The 17,905-nt window shown below is 43.0% G+C and overlaps 1 protein-coding gene across 2 annotated transcripts in view; it reads right to left on the bottom strand.

Annotated features, from left to right (window-relative positions):
• HACD1 (3-hydroxyacyl-CoA dehydratase 1) overlaps positions 1-17,390 on the bottom strand; it is a 163,626-nt gene extending 146,236 nt beyond the window's left edge. Inside the window, exon 1 of one of the 2 annotated variants that reach the window (XM_078663573.1) lies at positions 17,209-17,390. In XM_078663573.1, the coding sequence (XP_078519699.1) occupies positions 17,209-17,324 (116 nt within the window). In that variant the 5' untranslated portion in view covers positions 17,325-17,390. The remainder of the gene's footprint in view (positions 1-17,208) is intronic. The other variant, XM_078663572.1, reaches the window with a different exon arrangement.
• Positions 17,391-17,905: the final 515 nt, after the last annotated feature.

The raw sequence follows: 17,905 nt of genomic DNA, 5'->3' as shown, positions 1-17,905 counted from the left end.
TGGAATCAGATAGGGGAACACATTTTAACAGCGAGCTTGTGAAAATGATTTGTGCAGCTCTGAATATCGATCAGAAGTTGCATTGCAGTTACCGACCAGAAGCCTCAGGAATTGTGGAGCAGATCAATGGCACGATCAAGGCCAGAATAGCCAAAGTTTGTTCCTCAACGACCCTGAGTTGGCCTGACGCCCTGCCATTGGTTCTCATGAGCCTTCGTAGTACCCCAGACAGAAGAACGGGGTTATCACCACATGAGGTGTTAATGGGGAGAGCAATGAGGCTGCCATCTGTCCCAACTACTGCACTGTTAAATATCACAGATGATATGATCCTGGACTATTGTAAGGGGCTGTCTGACGCCATTCGTTCTGTGTCCCTTCAGGTGCAGGCTGCCGAGGTTCCATCGTGCCAGGGCCCGTGCCATGACCTGTACCCTGGGGACTGGGTCCTGGTGAAAAAACATGTGAGAAGAAGCTGCTTGGATATTCGTTGGCGTGGGCCCTTCCAGATCATCCTGATCACGAACACAGCTGTGAAGGTGGGAGGCCTGCCCAATTGGATCCACGCGTCACATACGCGAAGGGTTCCAGCACCTCGGGAAGAAACAGCTTCTCTCTCGGAGAGACGTCCAGAAGAGGACCGAGAAGCCATAGAGGGGGCTAGCCAAGCTGTAGAGGTGCCAGCGGAAGCAGGGAACGAGTCTGACCAAGCTGAGGACGGTCAGTACAACAGCGAAACGGAAGACGCTACAGAAGGAGAAAGTAGCTGGGAGTACGAGTCAGACACTGACAGGTCTGACAGAGAGCGAGAACGGACAAGAAGGAGAAGGAGTAGAAGGGCACGTGGAGAAGCTAATTGGCCGCAAAGAAGGAGCTCTAGCCTGAGGTCAACTCCAGAGGTAACCCTTCCTCCGATATCAGAAGACTCAGACCCGGAAGAAGGTGCTCAGGGCGCTGAAGCACCCGACCGAAGAAGGTCAAGAAGAGTGCGTGTGCCTAACAGAAGATACTCCACACCTGAGTGGACATATCTGGCGACAAATGTCTGTGAAACCGGAGACAGGGAGGATCCGAGCGGTGGTGGTGTCCAGTTCTGAGCCCATTGTCACCGTGGAAATACGACTGTTGGTACCCGGAGTCGAACAAGAAGGGTCATTAACATTCATGCTCCCCAGACCTCCCCGCCTCAGCAAGTTAAAACACATGTTTCTTTCAGAATTGCAATTCCCCGACTTTGGTACAACGATAACAGCACATGAAGAGCACAATCTTCGTTTGGAAATACTGAACTATGCTATTGAAGCTACAGGCACAAACCTGATAGTAGACTGTTAAAGGACTTTGTAAATAAAGCAAGCAGAAAAAGAAGATTACCTAGCGCCCAGGAAGCAGAGAATTTTAGGGAACTTCCCTTGAGTTGATGGAGAAGGGCTAGGGTTGTCTTTATTGACCTGTTAAAGGACTTTTGCGAAGAAGGTTGTCAGCTTCCAGTTGTGTGGATTCTAAAGACAAAAGGATTAAAAAGAGACTGTAAAGGAACGAGAGGAAAAGAACTTTTTGCTAAGATAAGAGAGAGCCATATTGTCTGACGAAATGGAGGCCGGCACCCAGAACCGCAGAGCTAAATGTATAATAGGTACACTAATAGTAGGAGTGATAATATTAATAGCTTTAGTGGTAACAATTTCTTATGTAAAGGGACATGAGGAAGAGGCAAAGGTAACTGATGTGAATTCTGAAGAAACGCTTACACCTACTGTTGCTGGTGAGAAAAGGGAAAACACTCAAGAGAAAGCGTTATTAGCTGCAGAAGCCCGCAGGTTACACGTAGATGAGTCCCAAGGAGACTTTAGGTCAAATGCTTATGCTAAACTTTTATATGAATACGTGGATGCCATGGAGGTTAAGGATTGTTACGTCTGCATGCAGTTGCCGGCGTCTGTAGATGAAGGCATTAGATACCATCACCTCCCGCTGACATATGGCATTACATGTAGCTTATTGCTTAGTATATTTTATGAGAGAGATAGTTTCGAATACTATTTCTCCAATTATGATTCAGTGTTGCCAGAAGTCCCAAATTATAAGCAGATGAACAAATGGGACTACTGGAAGAGTGAAGACAGATTGGCCAAGTTCTTCATTCCTTGGATTACCTTAGATACTTCACATGCCCGTAGAAATAACCTGACATGCAAGGTGTCAGAAGTCGAGAAGAAGTTCATAGGGCAGGTGGATGATCGTTACAGGAGACAAAAGATTTTGAAAAAATCAGGACAATGGAAAACAGATTGGACCGAGGAAGAGAAGGCACACAAGAGAAAGGGTAGTAGTGGTCCAATAGCTTTAGATAAGACGCAGAGAGGAAAGCTATGTCTTCACCGAGCCAAAACGTATTATGAAAATGTATACGTGGGAGAAGTCGACTGTGAACATGCTTTCAATATAGAGTACTATACTAAAGATTTCCTGAAGGGAATGCAAGTAATTCCAAATGTGTATTTTGTATGTGGAAGAAATGCCTACGTGAGACTACCTGACAACTGGTATGGATCATGTTACTTAGCAATTGTCTTCCCCAAAATATATCATGCACAAGACTTAGTGATCATTGAGGGCAAGACATCTTCGAGGGGAAGGAGAGATGTAGGAGATGCAGAAATGGTTGGAGATGTCTTTGGAGCTATGTTCCCTCTTTTGGGAGTAATCCTTAATGATGTTAAAATTAGACGACTGGCAACAGTTGTCGACAGGTTGTCTGCCAGCACTGCTCAGTCCTTAATGCTGGTAGAAGGAGAGATGCAATCGATAAGGGCTATGGTTCTTCAGAACCGTCTTGCGTTAGATGTCCTACTAGCAAAAGAGGGCGGAGTCTGTAAGGCTTTGAAGGTCCAGGAATGTTGTACTTACATTCCAGACAATTCGAAGCCCCTTGAGAAAGTTATTAGGAACATAACTAATATTCACAAGGAGATCGAAGACTTGAGTAGAGAAAATGTCTGGGAAAAGGTGGGCCATGGAATGAGTGAAGTTGGAGGGTGGATTTCCACCTTAGGCAAAAGCTTTGTGTGGTATATACTAAAACCTATCATCATAATATTGATCTGTGGGATTATATTGTGGGGATTGGTGAGGGTATTCAAATGGTACAGAGCAAGAAGGTCAGAAAGGGCCCAAAGAGAACAGCTGCAGAGATTGGCTGCCATACAAGATAATCAGTACAGGAGCCTGAGGGCTCTGGAAGCGCAGAGACAAATCATGCCAGCAATAACTGCAGTTTAAATGTTAGTGATGACCCCGAGAGGTCATCAAAGGGGGGAACTGAGAGAGCGCAAACTGACCTAAATGTATGAGTACATCACACTTACCTGTAGTAAGCACAAATCATGAGGAGAAATGCCATGAGTGCTAATAGTATCTGTAATTATCTTCTGAATGTATAGCTAATGTAGAGATTTAAGTAGAAGTGGAACTAATACAGAAATGTGTGACACTATATGATTTTAGTAGATGTGATTATTTCTGAATTCATGTCGTGTAGCTGTTAAAATGTAAGATGGTATGTGGTTAAACGCAGAATGTGGTAGGCCTCAGGGCCAGAGCTAAAAGGGAAGGTGTTTCTTTTCACGACACAGATTGTATTAATGTTTTGGTCATTGCATTAAATGGGCCATGATTTTTAGAGATGTTTACTGAATAATAGAATAAGAGTATTAACATGCTTTAATTAATGAAGAAGTTGAATGCTATAATCATGATGAGAAATATTGTAGGCCTGAAATGTTTTAACATTGATTTACACGTACATGTCTGGGCTGAGAAATGTTGCAAGCCTTTTTTTTGGAAGTCTATGAGAGTTGGGTTCTTGGCTGCAGATATCTGTCTGCAAAGGAAAAGGGGGGATCCAATTATAAATGAATGAATAGAGGTCTGTTCAGTAGACGGCCCAGACATGGAGGAGGGTTCCGGAATGTTTAAGGGGTATCAGCGGGCCGGAGAAGAGTCTGAGAAGCAAGGTCAACTCTAACGTATGAGGCCCAATACAAAGCATCATGGAAAAAGCCAGAAGCTACACCACGTGAGGGGCGTCTCGCAAGGGGCGTCTCAAATGTTGTTGACTGTTTTGTATTAGGGACAGCACCCCTGGGTGGAGTTAGAGCAGATACCTGAGGACCCTTTAGAGAGCGGATGGGTAGGCAGAGAGGGGTCATGACTGGAGAACTATAGGTTTTCACCAAGAGACTTAGAGTGAGTGACTTCCCTTGGGGGTCATTCACTGCTGACACCTTTGTTAGGTTGGGACTTGGTTAAGTAGGGATACCATCTAGAGTAGGGTAGGGACAGCCTAACCTGTGTGTTTTCCTCCAACTTAAATGAAGGAGAGATATGCATCAATGCTGATAGCTTTATTATTCTTAGAACTTGTGTTAGTGATTTCCGTTGCTCGTCTGAGGGCTTTCCGAGAGCACATGTATGTAATTGGACCTGTGTATCTCGTGAATCTCATTCTGAGATGCCTGTATTTGCAGCTTATCATATCCTTACAATAAACTTTTGAAAGCTAGAAGTTGTTTGTGATCTTTGGGAGCAGAGTCCTTTATTGGGTGAACTAACTTGCAGAGAGGGGCACTTTTTTTTCCTCCAAGACAGGCAACAAAGGTTCAGTCGACCAGATCGAGGTTTGGATCAATAGTGATGAGGTATCGATCAAAATCTCGCCCTTCCAGAGGCAGGATCACACCAACAGTACTTACACATTAGACTCCACGTTGTCACCAAAAAAAGTCATAGCTCGCACTCCGCAACATCCTAAAAAGGGTGCTCTCCTCTAAATGCATCTGCTTCTCTCCATCCCTCAAATCAAAATCAAAATGCAAGGCTTCCATAAAACATTTAATCTCTCAACAATTTGTTGCTAACACTCTTTATTTACTTAAATCAACATAGTGGTAACGTCAACCTCTAAGTACCTTGCAGCACCAAAGGGTTTGGTTAAGTTTTAAACTTGGGCATTCTCCAAGGGTACCCCAACTTTGCAAGGGGTGAGATATAAGAGTTCCCAGGTGCCATGGCTTGTTCCGGTTATCCCTGTTGTAATCACAGTAGAGAATCTCTCCTTCAACAGACACAGAGACTTATTAGTCACCCTAGATATTGAATCGTTGTATAGCAACATTCCACAAAGTGAAGCTATTGCTGCAACGATGTGGTTTATAGACAGGTACGACATTCCATGCTCAAAGCCTTTTATTAAAGAATGCCTGTCACTAGTCCTGAAGGAGAATTTCTTCGAGTTTGGAAATGACATGTATTTGCAGACTAAGGGAGTAAGTATGGGGGCCTCTATGGCACCATCCATAGCGAATGTATACATGTCGTTTTTTGAGTCAAGGTTCATTTTTAATGAGATCGCCCCTTTTTATGAGTCTGTTTCCCATTGGTACCGTTACATTGATGACATCTTTTTTGTATGGACCGATGGGGAACAGACTCTGAAGGAGTTCTTGACCTGGCTGAATCTTACAGACGAGAATTTGCATTTTTCTGCTCACATTGATAAATGGAGAGTGGAATTTCTGGATATTTATATTAGATGCAATGATGGTGGTCACCTTGAAGTGGACCTATACACGAAGCCGACTGCCAGGAACACCTTATTGCACTTTAAAAGTTACCATCCCAGGTGTCAAAAAGACAGTATCCCCTTTTCCCAATTCCTCAGAGTGAGGCGTAATTGCACTAACATCAAAGACTACGATATGCAGTCAGTGGCAATGAAAAAGAAATTTTTGGAGAGAGGATACCCACATCGTTTGGTGAGAGAAGCTTATAAAAGAGCACGTTTCTTCGACCGGGACTCATTGATAAACACCCAGAAACAGGTCCAAGAACAGAAGCTTGTCTGTATCACCAGGCATTCAACTTTAAATGCAACTATCAGGCAGGTGATCAATTCTAATTGGCACCTCTTGAATGTCAACCAAAATGATAGTAAACTTGCCAAGCCTATGTTCGCCCATCGGCGGAACAAAAATTTAAAAGATCTTATTGTTAGATCTCGCTTTGCGAAATCTGCAAATATTCCTTATGTACAGAAGTCCATCGTTGGAAAGAGTGGAGTCGGTGGTACATCTCGCTGTGGCTCGTGTTTGTCCTGCGACTCTATTCTTATCACTGAGACTATGACATTCAATGGTGTATCCATCAAGACTAAGGAATTATGTACCTGTAATACCCGCAATGTTGTGTATCTAATAGTGTGTCCTTGTCACTTAGGATACGTAGGCGAGACCTCCCGGGCGATTAAAACCCGCCTAACTGAACACAGATCTGCCATCAAAACGAAGAAGCTTTCGGCACCTCTAGTGAATCACTACATGGAATACAAACATTCACCCATTGAAATGAAGTGGTGTATTCTGGAAAGAATACACTTGTCTGATAACAAAGGAGGCGAGAAAATAAGAAAGAAAAAAGAAGTGTACTGGATCTTCACCTTGGGCACTTTTGACCGAGGGCTGAACTTGGAATTACCCTGGGAAAATGCCATCACCTAAATGAATCCATGAGTGAAAAACTAAAGGGGGCCTTTTTGCGTGTAACAGTTATGTAGAATCCTTGAGCGCCGTAGTTTTTCACTATGTTTACTCTATGATCCATACTCCACATAGAATTGTTATGTTTTAGAATCGTTTTGGCACTAAGGTTTATCTTTTATTTTAATTGTCATGCTTCTAGTTCATGAAGACACTGATTACTAATTACTGTCTTCAATTCATGGACTTTCACTTTAAGTGAGGGTGGAGTCCTTTTCATCCCACCTATGAGAAGTCGCTATAAATGCACCTATTGAGTGAAACCTTACAATCTCTTGCTTCTCTCTACGAATTCAACCGTCGCCATTGAACACGCCGCGATACCACGTATACAACAGGTATGCGCTTTGCAATCTAAGATTATGGGTGCCGGACTCCCGCTTTTAAAATAATATTAGGATTACATTAGGGAAACGATGGTATAGCTTTAAAACCAAAAGATTTTGTTAGATTACGATGCGGCGCAAGCCCTAATATATGTTTCATTCTAGCGTTAGGTTATACATATGAGGAGCATGTAAAATACAGCCTCGGTAATGTGAGTGGTATCTTTGTTTGTATTCAAAGGTTTCGATATTGGGAACCAAAAGCCGCGAAATTATACATCTTGTGCGCCGTAATCTCAGACGCTTCACGAGCATTGAGGATTGTCTCGGAGTAATCTGGACGCTGTCTAAGTATTTCGAACAGCGTATTTTAAGTAAGCTATACTTGTTAAACCTTATGGGTGTGTACTTGAAGCATAGTGCCCACTCGTATTTACACTTTAAACCAGTTTACGTTTTAATTAACACTGTTACGATAATATTCACTTATTCTTATTCTTTTTGGGCTTTCTTTGACATCGTTTGCAGACAGCGTTTTCTGGCTATCAGACCCTATTAATCTTGTATGCTGCCGTGAATGACTTTGCTCTGACTAATTGAGGTAAGGGCATAATGTTCTACAATATGGAACTCGCATGCAGATACATGTATACAACGATTAAATATTAAAGAGTATCCCTTCTTCTGCTTTTTTCAAAGGTGCATTTGAATACGGTCTAAAGCAAGATATATTTTTTACCATGACAGAAGTTAATAGAGACGCTATACTTCGTGACATGACATGCTAAGAGGTAATACCTAAGAGTGTTTAATAGGTAGTGTAGGAATTTGAGTTGTTACTGGTATCTAACAACTCCACAAATTCTTTTGCAGAGAGCGAAGTAACAGCAGTACCGCACATTATATGCTATACCAGCATTTTTACTCTATGAATCTTGAGAAATGAATGTTTGAAGGAACATAACAATATAATTCCGGTACGTTTCATACATTCAGATGTAGTATATAGATCAAGTATATCAAGGAGTTTGCTGTTACCTCTATAAATAGGAGCTTCTTTGTAGAAATGTAACAACTAAGATTAAACCCATTTTGGGTCCCCTCCTTCTATTTAACATACAGGGCTTTTGTTTTTAGGTAGAAAATTAGCACCATTGATCTCAATGTCTAACTAGTCTTTGGGTTTCATTACTGACTCTACCATTGTATGCTCTGCTTTTTGTATCATCTTCAATGGTCTCAATACATTGTTTAGGCGGATCTATAACTTTGAGGCCTGATTATGAGTCCTTTTTAAGAATGCGTTATAGAGTGCTTGGCTAGAGTAATGGGAAAGATAATGAAGAGTTGCTTATAATTTTGATTGTTTAGCCCTCACTATGCTTTTGTGTCTCCATAATTGTGGTATATTTTGTCCTTGTTGTAAGACATGTCTGGCAGTTTGTAAAAAGAAAAAAGAAATGAAAATGTTTTTGTTAAAACACAAGTAGATATTCTATAATTCTGTTGTTTTTTTAAATTGTAGAATGTGCTGATTTTGTCCTGATGAAGACACACTGGCTGTGTCGAAACGCGTTGGCAGATATTTCATCAACTTTGACAATCAGCTGGGGAAACCATCATTCACTTCTCCTTTTTAATCTGTAGAGAATATGATAATTGAATATTGCATTCTCTTTTTTTATTATTCTTTTATCAATTCGTGTATTTAATTGAATATGCTTATCAATTCTTATCATTGTCATTAAATTCTATGATATCATGATTTCTAGTTAGTACATTTTTTTCTTTACTTGTGTTTTAGAATATATGTTTTATTTGTGCCAGTTGTCTACTTTGTTAATGCCTGGATATACTCTTTTGCTAGTAATCACAGTGAAGACAAGCAGAGGTCAGGCAGCTGGACGTAGTGTGGGCAGGGCATAGTACTATTCTACAACCTCAAAAGAACCAAGCTCAAATAAAAGCCTACGCCGAGTAGAAAAAGTTAGGCGTGTAGCTGAAACATGAAGTGCGGCGGCCGTGAAGCAGGTGCTGTGCTGTAAAAATAAAAGCCACACTGCCTCTGGGCAAATATCACAAGCAAGCCTGGCCTTTAATCCGGTGACGAACCACCCTACAGAGTGTAAACACTGTCTGAAGTCTTCTTACCTAGCAGAGCTTAAGAAAAGACCCGTGTGCGTAGGCTCCCGGGACCCCGGCTTTACTTACTGGAGACATTGCAGTGCTGATAAAAAGAAATGTTCAGAAGACACAAAATACAATAGCACAAGTGGAAGAGGACAAGTCCTTCTGGCGATACTCCATGGGAATTAATAATTGTGAAAAAGGTGGGACAAACATGAAACGTTAACCAATTAGAAGCAACGTTTTTTAAAGGACACAAAGATAAGCCAATCAAAGGCTGTGGGCAGGCTCTAAGCCCACAGAGTGATTACAGCATGTCTCAAAGAGAGCGCATGCATGCTGCCTAGGCTCAACCTAAAGAGTAAGCTGACCTCATGACCATAGCCAATTACAAAACAATTTTAAACCTACTATTCCTAGGCAAAATCTTTGAAAAGGAAATCACAAAACAACTACACGGGTGCATGGAAATCAAGATCCTTCTTCATGGTTGGGAAACAGGGATCAAGACTGGAAGTGAAAGGAAATGTGTGCTAATAAATATCTGTGATTATATGAGATGCACATACAATACCACCATCTAGATGCAGATCTCTCTATTCACCACCGAGCTGCCCCAGCCTGTCTCCTGGAATCCCCCAGCCATGTCACTCAAAACTCCAAACAAGGAATACACAACCTAGCAGAGGCAGGCCTGGACAGTTAAACAAGAAAATACCTACTTTCTAAAAGTGGTATTTTCAAACACAGAATATTAAAACCAACTTTACTAAAAGATGTATTTTATCATTCTGAGTTCAGGCATACTAAATTCGAATTTCTACCATGTTCCCTGAGTCAGTTAGGATTATAAAATGTAATAATCTAACTGCCCATTCTGGCCTATGGAGAACAGTTAGCCTTGCAATAGTGAAAAACGAAAATGGCTGTAATTCACTATTGGGGCATGCTACACACACCAGGGCACGTCCTACCTTATACTTACAATGCACCCTGGTCTTGGGCATACCATAGGGGTGTCTGATATGAAGCAACGGGAAGGTTTAGGGACTGGCAAGTGGGTGCACTTGCCGAATTGACATGGCAGTCACAGACTGCACACAGGCCTTGCAATGTCAAGCCCGAGACACACTTTACAAGCTGTTTCTGTGGGTGGCACAACCAGTGCTGCAAGCCAACCAGCAGCATTTAATTTACAAGCCCTGGGCACGCATGGTGCACTGTACTAGGGGCGGACGAGTAATTCAAATAACCCAATCATGGAATCACTAATCAGTACATCAATTTAACATAGGGAGCACTTGCACTGTGGCACTGAATAGCAGTGGCACAGTGCCCAAAGCATATAACCTGCAAAAACATATCAAAACAAGGCAATCAGTTAAAATGGAAGGGAGTCTCACGCCAATGATGCCAGGTCTAACAACCAGATACTACTAAACTGACTGACTCAGTGGATAGGATTGTGGTAACACAAACAAGCTGCCCTGGGTCAGAATTCCAACGACGAAGTACAGGGGAGTCCTTTTTTAAAGGATGAATCCCCTCCCCTGCCCGTAGGTGGCATGCTTCCTCATCTGGAACTTCCTCACACTGTGAACCTGGTTGCAGTGTGGGCTACAACCCCCTCCTCACTGTGATGGAGGGGCTCGGGGATGATTTTATGAAGTAGTTGGGAGGTGTACTAAAACCTTCAGATGAGCCAGGCATGGAGGGAGTGTGTGAGGAAAGTGAGGGTGAGGTTAAAACTAACTACCTAGTATGTTAAAGATACATTTTAATGGAACATCCAGGGGTCAGGATTAAAAAAGGTGTGTGTGCCATGGCTGTAAGATTCAACCAGTCATGGTCTCTAAGAGGTCAAATTGCCGACATGTTTCAGCCTAAATGCCCTCAGCAGAGGTGATGGGGCTTTCTTCTTTACTAGGTGAAGTGTGAAAAAATGTGAAGTAGTGAATGTTACCACCATACCAAATCTTGTAGGTGGGGTAAATGAATACAACAGGCTAGTAGGTTGATGAACCACTTGTAAGGATCTGCTGGTCAGTGTCATCCCTGTGAAGAGACAAGTGGTAAAAACAGAAAGTTTGTACACATTACCACCTGCACCCCTTTGTTCTTGTGTCACATATATAAATCTTTAGTTTCAATTGTGGCTACCCAAATGCTGTAACATATCAATTTCTTAGTGATTACCCGTGTTGTCAGCATCTCGACCTCAGCACACACACTTGAGGCGACTTCCAAACCCTATATTAGGAAGGGGGGAAAAAGGGTTCTCTGGAATGTACAGTCATACATATACATGCAATACAGTTGACTTTACATGCTCAATGTGGGAATAAGAATACACTTAGAAAGGTCCCAAAGGGCACCACATCACTCAGAAACACCACCACATCACTCAGGGGCACCACCATATCACTCAGGGACACCACCACATCACTCAGGGACACCACCACATTACTCGGGGACACCACCACATCACTCGGGGACACCACCACATCACTCGGGGACACCACCACATCACTCAGGGGCACCACCACATCACTCAGGGACACCACCACATCACTCAGGGACACCACCACATCACTCGGGGACACCACCACATCACTCTGGGACACCACCACATCACTCTAATACACCACCACATCACTCAGGGGCACCACTCAGGGGCACCACTCAGGGACACCACTCAGGGACACCACCAAATCACTCAGGGACACCACCACATCACTCAGGGACACCACCACATCACTCAGGGACACCACCACATCACTCTAATACACCACCACATCACTCAGGGGCACCACTCAGGGGCACCACTCAGGGACACCACTCAGGGACACCACCAAATCACTCAGGGGCACCACCACATCACTCAGGGACACCACCACATCACTCAGGGACACCACCACATCACTCGGGGACACCACCACATCACTCAGGGACACCACCACATCACTTAGGGACACCACCACATCACTCAGGGGCACCACTCAGGGGCACCACTCAGGGACACCACTCAGGGACACCACCAAATCACTCAGGGACACCACCACATCACTCGGGGACACCACCACATCACTCGGGGGACACCACCACATCACTCTGGGACACCATCACTCTGGGACACCACCACATCACTCTGGGACACCACCACATCACTCTGGGACACCACCACATCACTCTGGGACACCACCACATCACTCTAATACACCACCACATCACTCAGCCCAATCACATCATCACTCAGCACCACAACAGCACTGTCCTAGCTTGCTACCAACAAGCATTGCCATAGCCAATAGGACTCGCATTAGGAAAGTGTAAGCTATTGGCTTTGTGAATAATAATGCTATTAATTTATATATTTTCAAAGCCAACACATAATAAAAAAATGTGTCATTTACAATACCAATAGCTCACACTTTCCTAATGCGAGACCTATTGCATTGCAAATGCTTGTTTAATCCTGACCCCTGGATGTTCCATTAAAATGTATCTTTAATTTACTAGGTAGTTAGTTTGAACCTCACCCTCACTTTCCTCACACACTCCCTCCATACCTGGGTCATCTAAAGGTTTTAGTATACCTCCCAACTACTTCATAAAAACATCCCTGAGCTCCTCCCTCACAGTGAGGGGGTCGTAGCCCGCACCGACCAGGTTCGCAGTGGGAGGAGGTTCCCGATGATGAAGCATGCCACCTATGGGTGGGTGAGGGAATTCTTCCTTTAAAAAGGGACTCCCCTGCACTCCGTCATTGCAATTCTGACCCAGGGTGGCTTGTTTGTGTTACCATATTTGATAAGAGGGGAGTTGCCCCCTGCCTTCTCTAAATCTCCTCAGGCCTCTTTTGTGTGCATTATTGCAGGGGATAGGAGTGTCAGATTAAGGTCTGGTTTGAATTGCCTACTACATTGTATGGGGTAGAATGAACCTAAAGATATTCTTACCACTACTTAGCGATAGGAATTGGCTGAAATGTGACATAACAACGTTATATTTACCTCTTTAAAGACATATTGACTTGCAAAGATATTATTATATTGTGTTTTTTGTGTATATTGTGGGTTTGCATCATGTAATTTTATTAAGGGTTTGCCATATAATTCATAAATTCAATACTAGCTCAACATGTTTTATGTACTGTACGATGTTCTGGTATAGGCTTTCTCTAATAATTGAGCTGCAATAGGTGCCTGGATTGCTTAAACAGGAACGGCTGGAAAAATACAAGTGCCTATCCTGTAAACACCATCTGTATTGTTCAGGACGGTAGTTAAGGGGTCAACCGTCAGGAACATATATTTTTCTATTTTTGGAGCCGTGGGAAATGTTAAAAAATATGCATTTTCTATACAGAACTGTAGTTTACAGAGATACCACACTGTGGAGCATGCAAAAAAAGAAGGTGCATGATCTAATTACTGCTTCTATTTGAGTAGCAAAAGATAACTGCTCATCAACGGCAACGATCAAGTCCATGAGATTTGTATGTGGCGTTTAGCTGGTACACTGGGCAAAAACTCTGCAGTCCACACATTCTATTTCACTCTGGAATCTGTGACCTTAGTTTCCATTACCTTAGAACACTGGAGTTGATCCAAAGGTCCAGATAAATCGAACTACTACATCAAACTGGGCACCTTTTAATTCAAATTACAATCTGTGCATTATCTGTATCAAATAAAAGCAAGACAAAAGCTTCACGAAAAATGTCGCTTCTTTAAAACTAGTAGATTTAGCTGTTCTTCAACTCTAAGCCTAGAGTGTTCATGGTTATTTGATGTGTTTTACCCTCACATGGATTTGGGATTCAACTCATTCATGGTGAATGTATCTGTCCTCAAACCAGGCTAATATGGGTTTACCACCAACCAAGAGGGCTTTATCTCTACCCACAGTGGATCAGTGGATTTGAAATAAAGTTCCTAGTGTTCTGTTTTTATTGATTTTTACACATAAATATAGTCGGAAAACAATATGTTGGTATCTCTGCCTTTTAAGAAATGTGATATTCTTCTGAATGTGTCTCTATACTGCCAACTCTGAATGGCATGCCTAAAGCTACACACATCGAAATAATTGGTTAAAACAAAGAACACGATTTTCTAATTAAGTATTGACTGCTGCAGGTGTGCACTGGTACGGTAATACTAGAGTGTTCAGCTAGTGTATTGTTTCAGGTATATAGCTGCTAAGCACATTAAATGCCTACATTCATCAAAGTGTGAGCACAGATATTTGGATAAATAAATGTGGAACTTTGCTAGTTTCATTTTTCCATCAACCACAAATAAGGATACATTCTAATGAAATTAGAAAACAATAACTTTAGCTAAATACAGACTGAAAAGTCGAGCAAATAAATTCCATTAAACCACTAGCTCGAATTGTTAATTAACAGGGGAGAGGATGTAGCCTTATAGCTAGAGTGGTCGACCTCGAAGCTGGGGTACAGGTTCGGTGTCTCGGCAACGACACTCAACATCCTGTGATTCTGGGCAAATCACGTAATCTCCCTGTGTCCAACAAAAATTAATGTGTCCATCTGTAACTAAACTGGTGCTCATGTAAAGCACTCTGATACTCGATGCCTCGGGTCAGGTTTGCGCTATATAAAACTCTAAAAAAAAAAATGTTTAAAGATGGTATTTGAATTAGGAAATTGTCCAGTCACAGATGCCTACAGAATGGCTGCAGCTTTTCACACATCGTATCATTTTGATGTAGTATGTGTTTTTAGGTCTGTGAAACATTCAGGTAGGCCGGATCAGTATACTGCTGGGATTGATCTCTTGAAGCAGAAAACGGGACTGCTTCCATAGCCTCCCTGGCAGCAATGCCATCATGTTGCATAAAGCATGGAATTGTACCAAGTATATTGACTTACAGTGTCGGATACACTGTGCCCCAGTGGACAAAATCCACAAGGTCAATCCGGTGGCTTGCTAAATAACACCATTTTTAAATAGATCACTATTAGAATTGCTATGCCAGGAGATTCCAAAAGAGTTCTGTCATTGTGAGCTTCAGTGCTGCAAATCTATACATATGTAGTGGGTGCTGAATTGCTCTAGACTGCTGCAAACATCAATGTGCTGCTGGTTACACCAAGGTGCTGCCTGAAACAGGAGGGTGCTGCCAGTAATACAGCGACAACAAGCGACATGTGAAAGAGTTGTATGTTCAACCATTCATTTTTAAGCCACGTGTAGGAAAGCTGTGTCATTATTCTAAATGCAACATAAACAGCAGCAGCTGCTATCAACGGAAAGCCTCCAGTGTCTTGTGTAGAACATATTGTAAAGTGTTGTGCAGTCACATTCAAGATGTACGGGGTGTAGTTAAATAGCGAATTATTTGCTCAAAGCGTAATCCAATAAATTATCTGCTGGCCATATTGTAGAGTGATTTTAGCAAAACCTGGAGGAGGGTTGGCAATGGAGTGGGTCAACTGGTAAGAATAGAAGGACCTACCACATTGCTTTTTCGGTCTGGATTTTAATATGTTGCTGTCACACAGAGACCTATTGCTGACAATATACATAAAGTGGGCTCCGGGTTTGCCCCTTTCAACCACCGAATTTCTTTGACTCGCCTCTTTTAGCCACTGGTTGCAGACTTTGTCAATCACTTCTTCGCTAATCCATATGAAGTATCATCCCTCGCCTAATGCTGTTGGTTGTTTAGGTATAGCCTTTTTCTTCCACTTGAGTGGTTACTTTGAACTGTCTGAGGGACTATACAATTGTAGTCCTTTCTGTTATCTCCTATTGGCCTCGTCCTGTGTGTCTCTGTCTAATGAGATACCTCTTGTGTAAGGCATTTACTTCAGACATATTGGCTTTGGCAATGTTTATTTATAATACTGTCACTGTTACTTTCTTTTGTATGTTTGGTCAAAGGTGGCACTGTGACTCACTGACATCCCTTTACTTTATTGTTTGAGGGGCACTGTCTCCTTTAGTATGAGTACCATTCTACAATGCACTACTGGCGAGTACTGTCTCGAATCAAGAAAGGATTTAGTTCGAGGCAGACACTAGGAGAATGTGGATTATTTTTTACTTTTTTAATCGAGATGTTTATATTTGTATATTTATAGAGGGAAAAGGCTACATCTGTTTTACTATTTTTTTTATATGGATTTTAATTACATGTGCACAATATTTATTCATTGATTCATCCATTCATCTGCAGCGCTGTGATGGATCATTATGAAAAGTCAGGGCCGCTGGAAATATATGGTAGAGAAGGACCAAAATCTGCAGCAGGTAAATTATGTGGCTAAATACTGCGCATTCTGTGGCAGTATTATGACCTTATTTTATCATCTTTGCACGTGTTAACACTGTCTGGCTCAAGGTTTTACGTCGTTAGCATCCGTTCAGAATCTGCTTTCCTCTGAATGGTGCATTGTGGAACACAGGGAATCTGAGAACCCGCAGACGGTACCTTCCATTTTAACATCACTCTAGTTGCACAGTGGAACCTGTGAGAAGCCCTGGGGCAGCGTCAACTGTGCCGACGGCAGCAGCCTCCCCCTACCCATCGCATTCCACCCGCCTGGATCTATACTTAACAACAGCGTGGAGGCTGGGAAGCCTACACCGTATTAGGACATGCCAGGCCAGCAGCGAGGCCTGCGGACCGGCACCACTCATCGACCCCGAGGGAGTTTTCCTGGGCTCCGAGGAGTCTCCGGCATCACAAAATAGTAAAACACACCCGAAATAAAACCAGTAAACCTCTCTAAAACTGACAGGTATGAGGAAAGAAGCGAGTTATGCTGAAATGACTACCTATTTCTATTGAGTAAATAAGTGGCCTTGTTTCTACCGCAGACCACAAACCTAAATCATAAAAGATCGAGGCACAGCTCGGGCAGCACGCATCCGTCCAATCAAACGCAGATTACTTATTCATGTCGACGGAGCCCGTGGGGGTGCAAACGCGGACCTCGCAGACAGGCTTGGGACGATGCCTGCTGGTATGCCCACCGGCTATCACCGAACTACTTATATTGTACTTGCAATACATTCTCTACCCTGGCTGCCCGATGACAGCCTTCTTGGCGCTCCAATCACGTGAAGAAATGACCCCAATGGGAGCCAGCTCAAGTGAGGCGCCGGGGATAGCGTGCCACCTACCCGGCTGTCATGGCTATGTTGTACAGGGTCAGCCATGCGGTTGCGAAGGGGCCGATGGCCTTCCTCTTGGTGTGCTCCTTCTCCTCGGCCGGCCCGTCCTCCTCGCCGGTTGCCATGATGGTGCGCACGAAGTCTGGCCGGAGTGGAAACGAGTTTTGCCTGAACAGCTGGAGCCGGAGTGCCGGCTCCTGCCCTCCTCCCAACCAAGCACAAGCAGCCAGTCACCATCTGCGAGACAGGTGGACATGCCTCAGAGCTCATCACATTACGTGTAAAACAACTGCTGGTTGGTTGATATAGTGCCCTCGGACTTCTAATACCACAACACAGTCCTAGCCCTGTCAGCTTTAGAAAAAGTGGGGACAAGCTGAGAGAAAATATTCATTTGCTTTTTTTTTAATTTTCTTTTTTTAATCATTTGTATTATTGTCACCCGTGTTTACTGGTACCCAAAGGTGATAGTGTCAACCTGAATATTGAAAGTTTTTTGTTATTTATTTTGCTGTTTTTCACTTTGGGGCCCCCACATGTTGACCCTATTGAAATAACAAAGGGGCGATTAAACGCCTTAATAACAACTTACTGACAGGTCAATTAAGTAGTGAGGAAGGATGCATTAATCATATTTATGCTCGTGGGCTTATTGGGACTAGAAAGATTGACCTGCTGCTTACACAAAGATCTCTGCAGTTAGTGC

This window comes from Lissotriton helveticus, chromosome 10, assembly GCF_964261635.1.
Source record: "Lissotriton helveticus chromosome 10, aLisHel1.1, whole genome shotgun sequence".
Classification (NCBI taxonomy): Eukaryota; Metazoa; Chordata; class Amphibia; order Caudata; family Salamandridae; genus Lissotriton; species Lissotriton helveticus.
This window is presented reverse-complemented; position numbering and strand designations above follow the sequence as displayed.